At 44.7% G+C, this 16776-nt stretch overlaps 1 protein-coding gene across 2 annotated transcripts in view; it reads left to right on the plus strand.

The window, feature by feature from the left end:
* Positions 1 to 37: 37 nt before the first annotated feature.
* LOC146339813 (uncharacterized) overlaps positions 38 to 16776 on the plus strand; it is a 44304-nt gene continuing 27565 nt past the window's right edge. The window contains exons 1-3 of one of the 2 annotated variants that reach the window (XM_084810287.1): positions 38 to 925; positions 7018 to 7069; positions 11912 to 12000. In XM_084810287.1, coding sequence (XP_084666413.1) covers positions 552 to 925; positions 7018 to 7069; positions 11912 to 11956 — 471 coding nt within the window. In that variant the 5' untranslated portion in view covers positions 38 to 551 and the 3' untranslated portion in view covers positions 11957 to 12000. The remainder of the gene's footprint in view (positions 926 to 7017; positions 7070 to 11911; positions 12001 to 16776) is intronic. The other variant, XM_084810286.1, reaches the window with a different exon arrangement.

Below are 16776 nucleotides of genomic sequence, written 5' to 3' on the forward strand. Positions count from 1 at the left end.
CGCAGGCGCCAGGCCCGCCTCGGAGGCGGGGCGAGGCGAGGCGGGGCGGAGCGGCCGGAGCGGGGCGGGGTTATCGATTATGGGGTGGGGGCAACGAGGAGGAGGAGGAGCAGCAGCCGGCAGGCAGGCCTGGCTCGCGAGGACACCCCCCCCGCCCCGCTAGGCTCAATCCTCTCAGCCGCAAGGCCCAGCGAGAGAAAGAGAAGACGAGCGGGTGGGAGGAAGCCGTGATTTCCTGTGAGGAGCAGCCGCTGCTGCGGGCCCCGCTCGCGCGCTCGTCTCTCGCTTCTCTGTTCGGCCCCGCTGACCCCAGTCCTTCGCGCTGCCCCGCCCAGAGCGAGAGGGCTCGCAAGCGTGAGCAGGAGGGGTCAGGCTCCTCCTCCTCTCGCAGTCTCACGCGCGCTCTCCGGGTAGCACACTGGGCCCAATCCTCCAGGGTGCCTAGAGAGAGAGAGAGAGAGAGAGAGGGAGGGAGGGAGGGAGGGAGGGAGCTGTGAGGGGTGAGTAATGGGGGGCAGAGGTTGCTCTTCGGAGCAGCCAGGCCCAGCGTTATGGGCGAGCACCTGGCAAGGGCCCACACCCCAGCAGGGCGCCTCTGGCTCAGGCAAAGGTGGTGGTGGGAAGGAGCAGCCACAGATGCCGCTGACCACTTGCACGTTGGCTCTCTGCTTGGCAAGCGAGCCAGCAGTAGCAGTGATGAGAAAGAGGGTGAGGACCAAAAGCGGCTGGTGACAGTGGTGGTGAGAAGCAGACTCGCTGAGAGAGGGGGCCCATTGAGGGGGGCTTGCCCAAGGGCCATCAAAAACCTGCTTTCGGTACCTCTCATCTCCCCACGTTTGCTGTTTTTCGGGGCAGAGCCCAGAAAGCCCAACCATCCCTGCTGTGACACCCAAAGGAAAAGTGCAGACGGGCAGTGCCTGCTCCTGTAAGGTTATCACCAGTGCATTTGTCTTGTGTTAATTTACCACAAAGAATTTCATATAGCAAGTCTTTGGGAAAGAGCTTTGCTCAAGTCTGGGCAGAACAATTGCCTGTCAGTGCCAAAACAGGCATTACTTTAAATCTGTATCTATCAGCTATGTCTTTTTTCATTTGTATTGTAGAGTAGGCATGCGGTCCAATCCAGGTTTGAACCTTGGGGACTGAGGCCCCTGTGTCTACTCTAGAGTACAAATGAAAGAAAAAGACATAACTGCTAGATGCGGATTTAAAGTAATGTCTGTTTTGGCTCTAAAAGTAGACAATACTGGGCTAGATGGAGCAATCGTCTGAGTTTGTATAAGGCAGTTTCATATCATATTTGGTTTTCATATCTTGATTTGTTTCAAAGAAATCACTGTAGTCAGGTTATAAGATTCAAAGCAGAGTAGTTTCTTCCAGAGTAATTTATCCCTTTTGGACGTGGTAATAGGGGACGTACCCAGCAATCTATATGGACTGGAAGGACTTTGAATGGTAGGTTGCTTCCTATGGTAATCCTGTTGCTTCAGGCAGCAGATTCCAAAGCAATCTTGCCTCCAACTCTCTGTGCCATACAAACAGACTGGAAGCATTTTAATTTTTCATTTTAGGTGCAAAAATTTCTGTTGCTAGCACAGGGAGGTTACCACACCTCATCTAACCAATACATATATTGCTGGAGTAGAAAGGGTCACAGAGAGAGCTCTTCTAGCAACTATCTGTGCTTGTGCTTTGAAAACAAGAAAACTGTCCATTATTCAGAACTGGGGAACTGTGGAAGTGGGAGCTGAGAGGGACAGGATTTCTGTATATGAACATAAGAAAGATTTGAAGGATCACTGGGCAGCAGACATTAGGCTTAGAGCCGTTTGTGTCACATGACTTGATCTCTTCCATCATGCTTTGTGCTCAGTCATTAGCACATCAATTACCAGCAGAATAATTTATAGCAAATTAGTATGGGGCTACAATCTTTGCTACCATGAATTTCCATTTGATCTTTCTAATGAAAAATTAACTGCACACTCTATCGTTATATATCTATATCGTTGAAATAGGCTAAATCTAATGTTACACATGGGGGGCCGTGGTGGCTTAGTGGTTAAGACGCTGAACTGCAGACTGGAAGGTCAGCAGGTCAGCAGTTCGAGACCCGAGTGCTGCGTGACGAAGTGAGCTCCCGTCTTCAGTCCCAGCTTCTGCCAACCTAGCAGTTCGAAAGCAAGAAATTGCAAGTAGATAAATAGGTACCGCCTCGGTGGGAAAGGTAACAGCGTTCCGTGCACCTCAGTGTTCAGTCATGCTGGCCGCATGTCCACGGAAGCGTCTTCGGACAGCGCTGGTTCTTCGGCTTAGAAATGGGGATGAGCACCGCACCCCAGAGTCGGACACGACTGGTTGGGGACACCTTTACCTTTAATGTTACACAACCAGACTTCTGCTCATGCTATGGGACTTCCCTTCCCTCGGCAGCCCCCTTACCCCCAGATTTGCTCTAGATGGTCCCCCAACTCTGGACCAGATTTGGTGGGCACAAGGGGGACTTCAGGGGGGAGGGAAATTCAGTCCACTAGTGGTGTCCTTCCTACTAGCAGAAAGACACAACCATAGGATAACCTGTGGTTCTCCCAACTGTTTAACACTTGCCAAAGCATGGTCTGAAGGCAGATGAGGCAGCCACCTTAAGCAGGTCTGGGTCTGGCCAGTGCTTGGGAGACCACCTGGGAAGCACATGTAGCCACCTTAAGTTTCACAATGGAGGACAGGTGGGATATAAAAATAAATAATCTCAAAGATTTATGGTGGCGTGTCATGCTTATAGTGTTAAACGTGTTTAAAGTTAAATTATGCAAATTTTAAAATTTAAGTAATTTTCCTAATCAAGGGACCAATCAATGCATATGTGGGCTCAGTCTGGTCCACTGGAAGTGGCAGTACCCACGTACAGAGAAATCTCTATAGGGCATAACAGCTTTGTTCCTGCCTGAGATGTGGATGCATGTGTAAAACTAAAGCAGTATTACAGGGAATCAGAGACGTGCACATCTCCTGTATTCAGCCTCCTCTTTCCCTTGGTTAAGGAATATAAGGTCCAAGGCTCAGGGGAGGCACACACAGGCCTCTCATTCCTTATAACAACAGCCTGTGCCTCTTTGTGCATGCCAGCGGAGGAAGGGGGAAAAGCAGGCTCATGCCCCATGAATATTCTCTGGACGTGGTGCTGCACAGTGAACTGGATTGGGCCCCAAGTTGGCAATGAGAAAAGGTTGGAAATTGCATGATTTAACATTTCACATTTGGACAACTACAGCCAAGCAAAACTAGGATTCATCTTGTACAATTATAAGGACTTCCATTTCTCAAAGGGCTCGCGTTAAAAGACCCACTTCAAAACACATAGGCCACAATCTTAAAGTTCACACGGGTGACAGCAACAGTGGGATGCAAGTACATTTAGCTGTTGGTTTCTCCCAATACCAAATCCCAATAACTGCTGGATATGGCTGTGGTCTATTTAGAAATAGTACACAGAATCCAATGTGGAATGATGTTGTAATGAAGGGTCAAAAGCCTTTATAGTCAAACAAATCTCTAAACCCTACATGTTTTAGTTAAGATTTTGAGTGAAGCAACATTTATCTAAGAGTCACTATAATTGGGCTGTTATTTTCTAGAGTCTGAAGATACAAAGTTTAAACATTTACAGACTTATGTTTCTTTAAAAACATAGTGACTTATCGTAAGTGCTCACATAAAGAAATACAATGTTTGGCATGTATTTGAATTTTAAAAACTCATTTTGCTTTATTGCTGCATTATATATGGAGTAAATAGGTCAGCTAAATATAATTTCATAGAATCATAGAATAGTAGGGTTGGAAGGCGCCCACAAGGCCATCGAGTCCAACCCCCTGCTCAATGCAGGAATCCAAGTCAGAGCATCCCTGACAGATGGCTGTCCAGCCTTGTCTTGAATGCCTCCAGTATGGGAGAGCCCACTACCTCCGTAGGTAATTGGTTCCATTGTCGTATTGCTCTAACACTCAGGACGTTTTTCCTGATGTTCAGCTAGGGATGTAAGAGAATTCCACCACGGATCTCAGGGTGGCCGAATGCCAGCGCATTCGGCCCGCCGAAATCGGTGGCGGAACGGTCTGCCACCCCCACCCCCGGGACGAGACTTACCTGGGGTGGATCTTCCTGGCGGTGGTGGCTCCGGCTGCGGCAGCGGTTCGGCTGCGGTGGCCGATCTTCTGACCAGCTGCCGCCGCCGCCATTTCCAGTTAAAAAACAAAAAAAGTGATAGGCTACGTAAAGATTTACGTAACCTATCACGGCTAGATTTAAAAAAAACCCCAAAAATGCGCGTATGCAAATGGCGGCGGCCATGGCCGCCGCCATTTGCGTTCTTTATTTTGGCACGTCTTAGTCTACGTAAACATTTACGTAGACTAAGACGGCGAAAATAAGGGGAACGCAAATAGCGCTATTTGCGTTCCCCTTATTTTTGCCATCTTAGTCTACGTAAATGTTTACGTAGACTAAGACGTGACAAAATAAAGAACGCAAGTGGCAGCGGCCATGGCCGCTGCCATTTGCATATGCGTGGGTTTTTTTTTGTTTTTTTAAAATCAGCCGTGATAGGCTACATAAATATTTACATAGCCTATCATGGTTGACTGCAGGGATGCAAATGGTGGCAGCTATGGCCGCCGCCATTTGTGTCCCTGCTAGCCAGCGGCCAGATGTCTGGCTGCTGGCAGAGCCGGCCGACGGCTCCGCAGAATCCCTGCGGAGCGGAGCCGGCCGGCCAGGATTCTAGGGGGGAGGAACGGAGCGCCTCCCCCCCAGCATCAGCATAATCCGCGGAAAGGTAAGTACCTTTCGTACATCCCTATGTTCAGCCGGAATCTGGCTTCCTCTAACTTGAGCCCATTATTCCATGTCCTGCACTCTGGTCTGGGTGATCGAGAAGAGATCCCAGCCTTCTTCTCTGTGACATTTCAAGTACTTGAAGAGTGCTATCATATCTCCCCTCAGTTTTTGGTTCTCAAGGCTAAACATGCCCAGTTCTTTCAGTCTCTCTTCATCGGCCTTTGTTTCCAGTCCCCTGATCATCTTTGTTGCCCTCCTCTGAACCCTCTCCAGTTGGTCTGCATCCTTCTTAAAACGTGGTGCCCAGAACTGGACACAGTACTCCGGATGAGGCCTAACCAGTGCTGAGTAGAGGGGAAGTAGTACTTCCCGGGATTTGGAAGCTGTGCTTCTATTAATGCAGTCCAAAATACCATTTGCCTTTTTTGCAGCCACATCACATTGTTGGCTCATATTCAGCTTGTGATTGACAACAATTCCAAGATCCTTCTCGCTTGTAGTGTGGTTGAGCCACGTATCCCCCATCTTGTAACTGTGCATTGGGTTTCTTTTTCCTAGGTGCAGAACTTGGCATTTATCCCTATTAAATGTCATTCTGTTGTTTTCTGCCCAGCGCTCCAGTCTATCCAGATCACTTTGAATTTTGTTTCTGTCTTCCAAAGTTTAACTATCCCACCCAATTTTGTGTCATCTGCAAATCTGATCAGCATTCCCTGCACCTCCTCCTCCAGTCATTAATAAAAATGTTGAAGAGCACTGGGCCCAGGACTGAGCCCTGCGGTACCCCGCTTGTTACCTCTCCCCAGTTTGAGAACATCCCATTGATAAGCACTCTTTGAGTCCAATTCTGTAGCCAACTGGGGATCCACCTAAATCTAGCCCACTTTGAGCTAGTTTGCTCATCAGGATATCATGGGGCACTTTGTCAAAAGCTTTGCTGAAGTCAAGGTATATTATGTCCACAGCATTCCCACAGTCCATGAGGGAGGTTACTTGATGAAAAAATGAGATCAGATTCGTCTGGCAGGATTTGTTCTTGACAAATCTATGCTGGCTTGGAGAGTAATCACTGCATTGTTTTTGAGGTGCTTACAGATGGATTGCTTTATCATCTGCTCCAGAATTTTCCCAGGGATTGATGTCAGACGGACTGGTCAGTAGTTCCCAGGTTCCTCCTGTTTGCCCTTTTTGAAGATAGGGCTAACATTAGCCCTCCTCCAGTTGTCTGGCACTTCCCCTGTCCTCCATGATTTCTCAAAGAGAATAGACAGCAGTTCTGAGAGTTCTTCTGCCAGGTCCTTTATTACCCTAGGATGGAGTTCATCTGGCCCTAGAGATTTGAACTCATTCAAAGTCATTAGGTGTTCCTTGACCATATTCCTATCGATCTCAAGCTGCAATCTTGCCCCTTCAGCCTGTACTTCGCCTTTGCCAGGGGGGTCATAAACCCTCTTTTGGGAGAAGACTGAGCCAAAGTAGGAATTGAGCACCTCTGCCTTTTCTTTGTCATCTGTTATCATCTTGCCATCCTTATTTAATAGCTGAACCACCATTTCTTTCCTCTGGAAATTTAATGAATAATGAATGAATGAAATTCATTCATTCACTATTCACTAGCTGTGTTGGTAGGTAATCTATAGTGTAATATTCATGTGATTCATTTAGGTTAATAAAAATAGAACTTTTGATGTTTGGGTCAGCATGCAAGAGAAATAATAAATAAAAATGATATCTGATTACTATTTATCTTGCATCCCAATCCAAACACTGAAGTTTGATATCACATTCTCACCAAATTAACCAGATTAATAATAAGGTCTGTGTTAATGCCATTTCAGACTATCATCTGCAGAGTGTCATGCAAGATTGGAAAGTGTGTGCACATTCAAGTATGTGCAGGACTATCCTATCAATATTGGGCTACCTTCCTCCCTGTGTTTTTACTTTTTCATTCTAGATTGCATTTCCTCCATGCCACATGATCATATCACCCTTCTTGGCACAGCACTTACTGAAGTGATAAATATTTCTTTATCATTCCCATATCTGCAGGCTTGTCCAGATACTGTTTGTTTGTTTGTTTGTAGGAATGATTTAAGTGGCAGATAAAAGAAAAACTGTCTGGAGGAAAGATCCTGAAAACCTTGCTCAAAGTAATTTGTTTTCTCTCCCTTGGTACAGCTACCTACACTCATCTGGAAGTCTGGGACATCTGTGTCTGAACATGCTACAGGTACGTGCAATGACAATACTTTTACAAACTCCTAAGACAAAATACTGATTTCAGTGCTCCATGGCAGATGTTAGCATCTATCTTCTGTTCAAATTGTATTTTATATATGGGTGGTTCTCCCAGGCATATTTGTACTGGAGCCAAGACCTATCCTGCAAATCTAATTTTGCTGTCAATTCAGAACAAGAAAGAACCACTCTTTTTGGCTTTTAGCCAAACCATTAAAAGAGCATGCAAGAAAAAAAAATTACATATACATTTCTGTTTGCTCTTCAGACTTGCTTTGCGGGGAGGGTATATTGATAAAGAGCAGGGTTTAAAAATTATTTATATAGCACCATCTATGTACTTGGCAAGTTATGGAGTAACACAGACAAAAGTAATTGACTCCTGGGAGTCCTGGTTTGAGACACTGGCAACTTACAAGAAATGTCATTATGCATGTATGATTGCCATGATGTAGAATCATAGAATAGTAGGGTTGGAAGGGGACTATAAGACGATCGAGTCTAACCCCCTGGTCAATGCAGGAATCCAAGTCAAAGCATCTCTGACAGATGGCTGTCCAGCTTCATCTTGAATACTTCTAGTGTGGGAGAGCCCACTACCTCCCTAGGTAATTGGTTCCATTGTCGTATTGCTCTAACACTCAGGACGTTTTTCCTGATGTTCAGCTAGGGATGTCAGAGAATTCCACCACGGATCTCAGGGAGGCCGAATGCCAGCACATTCGGCCTGCCGAAATCGGTGGCGGAACGGTCTGCCCCCCCCCCCCCCCCCGGGACGAGACTTACCTGGGGCGGATCTTCCTGGCGGTGGCGGCTCCGGCTGCGGCAGCGGTTCGGCGGCGGTGGCTGCGGTGGCTGGTCTTCTGACCAGCTGCCGCCACCGCCATTTCCAGTTAAAAAACAAAAAACAAAAAAAGTGATAGGCTACGTAAAGATTTACGTAGCCTATCACGGCTAGATTTAAAAAAAACATTGTGATAGGCTACGTAAATGTTTACGTAGCCTATCACGGCTGACTTTAAAAAAAACCCCAAAAATGCGCGTACGCAAATGGCAGCGGCCATGGCCGCCGCCATTTGCGTTCTTTATTTTGGCAAGTCTTAGTCTACGTAAACATTTATCTAGACTAAGACGGCGAAAATAAGGGGAATGCAAATAGCGCTATTTGCGTTCCCCTTATTTTCGCCATCTTAATCTACGTAAATGTTTACGTAGACTAAGACGTGACAAAATAAAGAACGCAAATGGCAGCGGCCATGGCCACCGCCATTTGCATACGCGCGGGGGGGGGGGTGTTTTTTTTAAATCAGCCGTTATAGGCTACATAAATATTTACATAGCCTATCATGGTTGACTGCAGGGATGCAAACGGTGGCAGCTATGGCCGCCGCCATTTGCGTCCCTGCTAGCCAGCGGCCAGATGTCTGCCTGCTGGCAGAGCCGGCCGACGGCTCCGCAGAATCCCTGCGGAGCGGAGCCGGCCGGCCAGGATTCTGGGGGGGAGGAACGGAGCGCCTCCCCCCCAGCATCAGCATAATCCGCGGAAAGGTAAGTACCTTTCGTACATCCCTATGTTCAGCCGGAATCTGGCTTCCTCTAACTTGAGCCCATTATTCCATGTCCTGCACTCTGGTCTGGGTGATCGAGAAGAGATCCCAGCCTTCCTCTCTGTGACAACCTTTCAAGTATTTGAGCACTATCATATCTCTTCTCAGTCTTCTCAAGGCTAAACATGCCTAGTTCTTTCATTCTCTCCTCATAGGGCTTTGTTTCCAGTCCCCTGATCATCTTTGTTGCCCTCCTGTGAACCTTTTCCAGTTTGTCTGCATCTTTCTTAAAGTGTGGTGCCCAGAATTGGACACAGTACTCCGGATGAGGCCTAACCAGTGCTGAGCAGAGGGGAACTAGAACTTCTTGGGATTTGGAAGCTGTGCATCTCTTAATGCAGCCCAAAATAGCATTTGCCTTTTTTGCAGCCACATCACATTGTTGGCTCATATGATGTTGTAACGTCCAGTCATCTCCTGACACAGCAATAATTTTATGATGAAATTTCCCCAATGACATACCCACAGAAATTAGATCCCATGCTCTGTGTCTACAGACCAACTTGATTTTTTCTCCCATACTGCCTATGTTACCTCCTAAACAATGCCACCAAGGTGTGTAAAAAAGAAAATGTAGCTTCTTCTGTATAATAGTATATATTTTTGGTGTGCAATAAGGTTTCTATGCCCATTTTTTCTAACTTTGCCCTTTCTGTCACATACTATTCTTGAAATGTATTCAATGCCTAAAGTTCTTGGAGTAAATATATATAATTAAACCCAATCAAGAATCAGTTTAGGAAAAAACACATTATTTTAAGCCTTCAGAGTTCAAAATACAGATGTACAATACTACTGCAAGTCATCGTCACAAAATCCATGTGCCTTGTTTCTTGAATGGCAGCCAATCAAAACTGACAGATCATGGAAAGTGGATATTTTAGTTCCCAAAACGTGAGCCTTCAAAAGAAGATGTCCTACTCCTCAAAACTGAAACTGAAGCCTGTCAGCCAGAGCACTCCTGGTGACTTCAGTTCCCACAAGGCTGCAGTGAGTGCACAGCCAGAAGGATAGTTGATATCTGGCATTTCTGTCATAAACATTCTACCTGGAAGAAAGCCCATTTGATTTTCAGTGGCCCATAAATGCCATATCATATATTTAGGATCAGTTAATTTGATCTCCAAAACTTGAATTACAATTGGAGAAAAAGGACCCCCCCCCCTTGTCCATTTTGCAAAGGAAAACATTTAGGACTAGTTTTGCTGCTTAAGAATCTATCAAACAATAGATTATCAAAGCAATTTCACATGAAATCGTTACAGTTAAAAGCATTTACTATAATTTAGGGTGCAATCCTATCGAGATAGGCAGCCGCCTCTGAACTCAGAGGCGACTGCCTATCCAATGCAGGGCAGGAGAAGCACGAAGGGGATCATTCCCTCCACGCTTCTCCTGCCCTACATTTTTGGCTAGACAGCCGATTGTGGCTGAAGAGCTGCAGGAGCACAGAGCAGGCAAGGAGGCTGCTGTGCGACAGGGTCATACATGCAGTTATGCTCTCTGCGCCCCAGAACGCCCCCAGCCACGCCCCTTTCTGGCTGCCCCACAATCTTCTTGCGAGCGTGGAGGATGGGGCTATTCCGCGCTGCCTCCGAGGCAGCACAGAAGTGGGGGGAGGTCAGTTCTCCGGGAACTGACCTCGGAGCTTGGGCTCCGAGGTCAGTTTCTGGAAAACGACACATCCTATGGCTGTCTAGCTGCTGTCTAGCAGCCTTAGGATTTCCCCCTTAATGTCGAATAAATAGCTTCCTTTGCATACAAAAACCATATATTGAATTATGTTTAAGTTAAGTAACAGTGAATCTAGTTACCAGATTCTACAGTAACTGTACTCTGCAGCCTATTAGCTAGACATCTCCTGGTAAGCCATGTAATGTCTGCTGTCCAGCGTTATGCCAAGATCACTTAGACTGTAATAAAATTAGAGACAGTTTTACAAGATGTTATGGAATTATTCTAGATCATCGTATGAAACTGCTAGTCTCCTTATTCTGTAAGATACCTGATGACAGAAAAATACATAATTCATTCAACATATCAGATATCAGCTTACGACTTTCACAACTATTACCTAATTGTATATGTGATATTTGTTTCTGGCTATGGAATTTATGGCATAACAAGCTTTAACGAGATCGAATGTCAAGATTATAGTGCTGCATTCCAGACTGAAGAAGTGTATGCATGCCATCTTAAAGGTTTCTTAAATTATGTGAAGCAGCACAATATTTTAAAACACTTTCTTTTTAAAGCTCATTCTTTGTGTGCCCCTTAAACATAGCTGGGGAAGTTCAATAGATTGATCAAAATTATTTTCTCATTTAGGGCTATTTATATTAACACCATATTCTAAGACGAACCCTTCTCCCAGACCTTCCATGTGCATGGCCAAGGGCAAAATCTGTGGTCACAGATTAAAAAATTGTGTGTGTGTTGAAACTGCCCATAGGATTGTACCCTTACAGTGCAATCCTATCTATGCCTGCTCAGAAGTTACTCAATTAAAGGGGTTTACTTCCAGGTAAGAGTGTATAGGGTTGTGGCCTAAGGCTACAGCCCTGAACACATTTGCTAGGGAGTAAGCCCTTTTGAACTCAGTGGGGCTTACTTTTGAGTAGATATGCATAAGGACTATACTGTAAATGTTAATGAAGCTTTAATAAGAAAATGGTTTTAGACAATGAAGAAAAGACTAAGAGCTCTTTTAGACAGACTGGTTGTCTTTTCTTGGCATCTTTCTTCAGAGTATAACTAAACTGACTCTATAGAAATGCCTCAGAAAATAGTTGTTGCAGGAGAAGCAAATCAGGACTAAAATGTCAGCCTACTGATCAAGTATGCTTTTTTGGGGCCAGAAATTCCTTTTTTTTTTTCTTTTTTTACTAGCCTTCCATCTTGTTTGTGGTTCTGGGGTCAAACAAATGTTATGTTAATATTCTGTTTAAATAGCTTTGGTGTGCTTCAGATTAGCCACACCTAATTATAAAATGAGAACCAACTGCACTGATCTAGATTGGACCTTTCATATGGAGAAAAGGGGTTTAACCCTGTCCCCCATGTTTTGCCACCAGAAGCCACCCTCCAGGTGTTATTTGCAGTCTCCAAAGGCACAGAGTTCTCTGTCCTTGTGTGATGCCACAACCTCACACAGCAATAAAACCATCATGTTAAATATTTGTCTTTACAAGAACAAGATTTTCTGCTTCACATCTCTGTTTTCACAGGGTGAAGTCTTGTACGAATACATTCCAAAGACAATATGCCTTTAAAGCAAGACTTGGCCTGTACTGAGTGGTGTTCAGTTTTCCCTGAGGTTGGTTTCCATTGCAAAGATCTGGGTGTTTTGCTTGTAGATCATTCTAATTTTAGAAAATGTGACGACAGTAGGATTGCCACCTTTCCCCCCCATCCTGTGGTGCCATTAAACCAGATATGCTTCTGGTATGGCATCTATGCTGGTGGAACTCCACTAGCTGTTAGAAAACCCCATGGTGGAGCCATTCCACTGGCAAAGATAGGCCAGTGAAATGGCTGAAACAGGGCAAAGTCATGATTGGGATAGGGGTGGCAAGGTGGAGGAACACATGTATGTCATATCCTATACTCCCTTAGTCCATGGCCCTATCCTCACCAATAAATAGTACAACTTTATACCTGCTGCAGACTTTGTGCAAGAAATATTCCTCCCCTTTTTTTCAGTGGAAGGGAAAAAATATTATACAAAGTGTGCTTACATTGCCATGACAGAGCATGGGATATGGTGTAACTCTGTTTTGGCTCTCAGTAGACAATACTGGGCTAGATGGAGCAATAGTCTGAGTTTGTATGAAGCAGTTTCATATCTTCATTTGGTTTCCTATGTTCACATATTGTGGGGCTAAATCATCCCAAATTCCCACAGTATATAAGTCACAGTTGCTGTTCTATTATCCCCAAACTAATTGTTTTTACAAGCCATGAAGTAATGGTCCATGAAATGAAGAGATAAGCAACTCTAAGGGCATATTGCATTATTTGCTACTTGCATGAGTTACTTCATTGTGCCAGTTCTAAGCCCTTTATGCATATTAAGGAAAATAAAAGAAAACAGTTGTATATTAAGTTCTGCTTGCTTAGGATTTCTGTTTCCCTGGGCATAAGCAAATTTACTCTATAATTGGAGACAAGGGAACCAGATATTTGAATGTGGACACTGTAGTTATTAGTTTTTACAGTTAATTAACTAGGGGCACAATCCTCTACATATTTAGACAGAAAAAGTCCTACAACTTCCAGCATTCTCCAGCTAGCACTGCTGGCTGGGGAATGCTGGGAGTTGTAGGACTTTTTTCTGTCTAAACATGCAGAGGATTGCATTTTAAGTTATTGTAGAAAGAAACACATCTCTGTTATATGCTCCTCCTCAATATGTGCCAATGTCTTAGGCTCGGCAGCAGAATAGTAGCATCACATATCTTTAGTTACCATCCCACCTCCTTTTTCCTGATAGGAATGTTGGGTTTGCCACTAGTACCAGAAGCATGCAAGTTCTAGCAGCAATTACACATAGTTTGTCTTTGCTCTGGTCTCTGATAAGCAACTGCAGATCTGAATTCTTCCAATGGTTCATTCGTAAAACATTGTTAATAGCATATGAGGCTCTTAAGCTGCAATCCTATGCATGCTTACCTGGGAGTAAGCCCCACTGAATACAATAGGACTTATTTTGGAGTAAACATGTATAGGGTTGTGATGTTAGTCAATAATGCATGTTAGAATTGCATGGGACAGGATTCCACTTTGTTTACCTGGAATTCTTGTGGGGGTGGTGGTGGTGGTGGTGTTAATTTCTCTGTGTAATATGGATATCACAACAATCAAAATTTCCATTTTGTTAATGGAAATGTGTTTGAGCTTTTGTATCAGGCTATAACCAAGAAAAAACCTCATCTGCTTTGGAAAAAAAATATGGAAAATTGGAGCCTTTAGATCAGCTAAAGCTGTGTTTGCAAAGTGGGAGTTATCTGTTATACTGCTGTCATCACCAGAATGGCTAGAGTACAAGCGACATAGGAGACAACAGCTACATTTCCTAAGCAGCTTTCTCCTACTATTCCCATAGTTGCTGGGTTGAGCAAGTACTGGATTGACTTAACTGTTGCTGCTTATCTGGCAGGGACAAAATTTGCACTCCATACACTCTGCCCTTTGAGCAGATCCTGTTGCAATGCTGAGTATGTTAAAACTTGTGATAGTAGAATTACTATTGGTAGATATTACTTTGGCCAAACTCCCATCTCATTTACACCAGACCACTTCACTGAACTCAAAGGGGGAAAGCTGAAAGAGAAATTTGATCCACAAACAATTGGCCTTCATAGCTGCTGTTAAAACATTTTCTACACATTTCTTTTGGGATCAGTTCTTGGACCAGGCAACTTCCTGAAGGACAAGAAATTATCATATTCTTTTTTTGAGTGAAGACAGACAGATGTTCGAAGGGTCAAACTATGAGTTACATTAATTTTGTGATAGCAATGCATAGGTGCAGTTTACTAAAGTTTAAATAGCTGCCATGGAGGTTTAGCACCATGGTATGTGGGGAGGGAAGGGTAACCCTTTATCTTGCTGAGGTCTTTCAGAATCTGAAGGCTCCCCCTAAGAACACCCCCCTCATTTTGCCCCATTCCAGCAAAATGTTGTGGAGTTATTGCTTCCACACACACCCTTCTTCTCTTGGCACTTTCTCCCTGCTTATAGTGACAGGCTCCCAAGACCTCACCAGATCGGAGAAGCGACTTTACACAATATCGGAGATGTGATTTAACACAACAATGTACAACACAAGTGAAATGGGGGGGTGCTCTCAGGGGTAGCCTTCAGATGCTGCACTCAAGAACTGGAGATTTTGGCTTCTCAAGGCAAAAGTGTGCTCACTGGGAAACAGGGGAGAAAGGAATAACTCCGAGGCAAATTGCTGGAATGCAGCGAAATGGGGTGGGTGCTCTCATAGGAAGTCTTATTAGTTGCTCTCCATTCATAATAATGTAATAGTAAGGGGGAGCCTGGACAAGGGCTGGGAAACAAGCCTCTCTCATTGGTTGAGCAGCCCCTGCCAGTTTGATGACGTTCAGTTCTACTCCCCTCACACCACCTGGAAGTATGCTCCTTTCAAGTGCTGTGTGACCCCTGAAAACCAGATTTTAAAGGTACGGTACATTCATCTGATCTTGCTTTGTGCGTCCCTGATGGAACAAAGCTGATTCCATGAAAATCCAGATAACGTTCCAACACACTTCTAATTCTGTTGTGAAGATTCCCCCCGCCCCACCCATGAACTACTTGCCCTCCCCTGCAAATGAAATACGTTTCCCATGACATGACAATGGATAGGGTCATTAATAACAAAACATATGATAGCTTAAATGTTTCATATAGATAGCTTGGGTGTATGTAGGAAGCTGCCTTATAATCAATTTAGGGCACAATCCTATGCCTGTTTAGGCAGAAAAAAAGTCCTACAACTCCATGGCTGGCTGGAGAATGCTTGGGTTGTAGGATTTTTTTCTGTCTAAACAGGCATAGGATTGTGCTGTTAGACTATTTGTCTGTCTAGCCCAGCACTGAGTACTCTGGCTGTGGCTTTCATATCACCTTCTGCCTGACTTCTTTCTACTGGATATGACAGGAATGAATGGTTCCCAATCAGAAATGAGTGGGCGTTTCTGAAATTGTACTATAGAATATTAAGATAGGAACCAAACAGTCAGATTTATTGGAAAGCCAATCCATCTCTTAAACAATAGGAAATTACACTTGCAGACGTATGAAGTACATGGGAAGTCAATAATGTGTGTTTTAAAAACTGGTTGTAAAAGCTCTTTTCTTCTCACAGCTGAAAGCTTGAAGTCTGGCAAGTAGAAATTGTACCGTTTCCAAAGCCCGTTACCTGATTATTGTGGGAATGGGGATTTCTGGATCAGTTGACACTTTCTTTATCTACTGATCTGTGTGCAATAAAGTTGATTTTGAAGAGCTGAGAGTGAAACCAGATATTGATGAAATAATTCACTGTGGCTACAAAAAGAACAAGGAAACAGAAGCTTGCTGAGCAGTACACCTCTAATTGCTTTGACCTGATTCTTACATTAGGAAGAATTCTTACACTGATTCACTACAGGGAAGGGAATGTCTCCTAACGATGAATTTGGCCTTAATATAATGAGAAACTGAGATCCTTTACTTCGGGTTCTTGCTCCTCTTTGGGATTGTAGGGAAAGAAGGGAAGATATATATTTGAATATCTGGATCTTGAGTTGGGGGCAGAGTTGCTCCTGCACAAAAGGAAGGGCTCTTTCCATTGGCAGAAGGAACTGGAATCAAGTGGAGGCTGCCCAGAGAGGACAGGGGCAGGATAGCAGCTTTCACTGATTCCTCCTTCTTCCCCCTGCAGCCCTAGAACCTGTTCACACACTGTACTGGAGAGCCTCCCAATCCTCCAGAGCAGGGGTCCCCAACTTTTTTGGGTCAGTGGGCACATTTGGAATTTTGAGAGAGTGTCATGGCCACTCTCACAAAATGGCTTCCACAAGGGGGTTGTTTGCCCACTCACAAAATGGTGGCCATGGTGCACATTGTTGTTGTTCAGTCGTTCAGTCGTGTCCGACTCTTTGTGACCCCATGGACCATAGCACACCAGGCCTACCTGTCCTGCACTCTCTCCCGGAGGGTGCTCAAGTCCATATTCATTGCATTGGTGATGCTATCTAGTCATCTCATCCTCTGCCGTCCCCTTCTCCTTTTGCCTTGAATTTTTCCCAGCATCAGGGTCTTTTCCAGTGACTTTTCTCTTCGCATTAGGTGGCCAAAATATTTGAGCTTCAGCTTCAGCATCTGTCTTTCCAATGAGCACTCAGGCTTGATTTCCTTTAGGATGGAATGATTTGACCTCCTTGCAGTCCAGGGGACTCGTCAGAGTCTTCTCCAGCACCACAGTTCGAAAGCATCGATTATTCGGCGCTCAGCTGTCCTTATAGTCCAGCTCTCACAGCCATACATTGCTACTGGGAAAACAAATAGCTATGATTATATGAACTTTTGTTGGCAAGGT

Source organism: Heloderma suspectum, chromosome 7, assembly GCF_057233095.1.
Source record: "Heloderma suspectum isolate Gila_16-S chromosome 7, 16-S_ref, whole genome shotgun sequence".
In the NCBI taxonomy this organism is placed as follows: Eukaryota; Metazoa; Chordata; class Lepidosauria; order Squamata; family Helodermatidae; genus Heloderma; species Heloderma suspectum.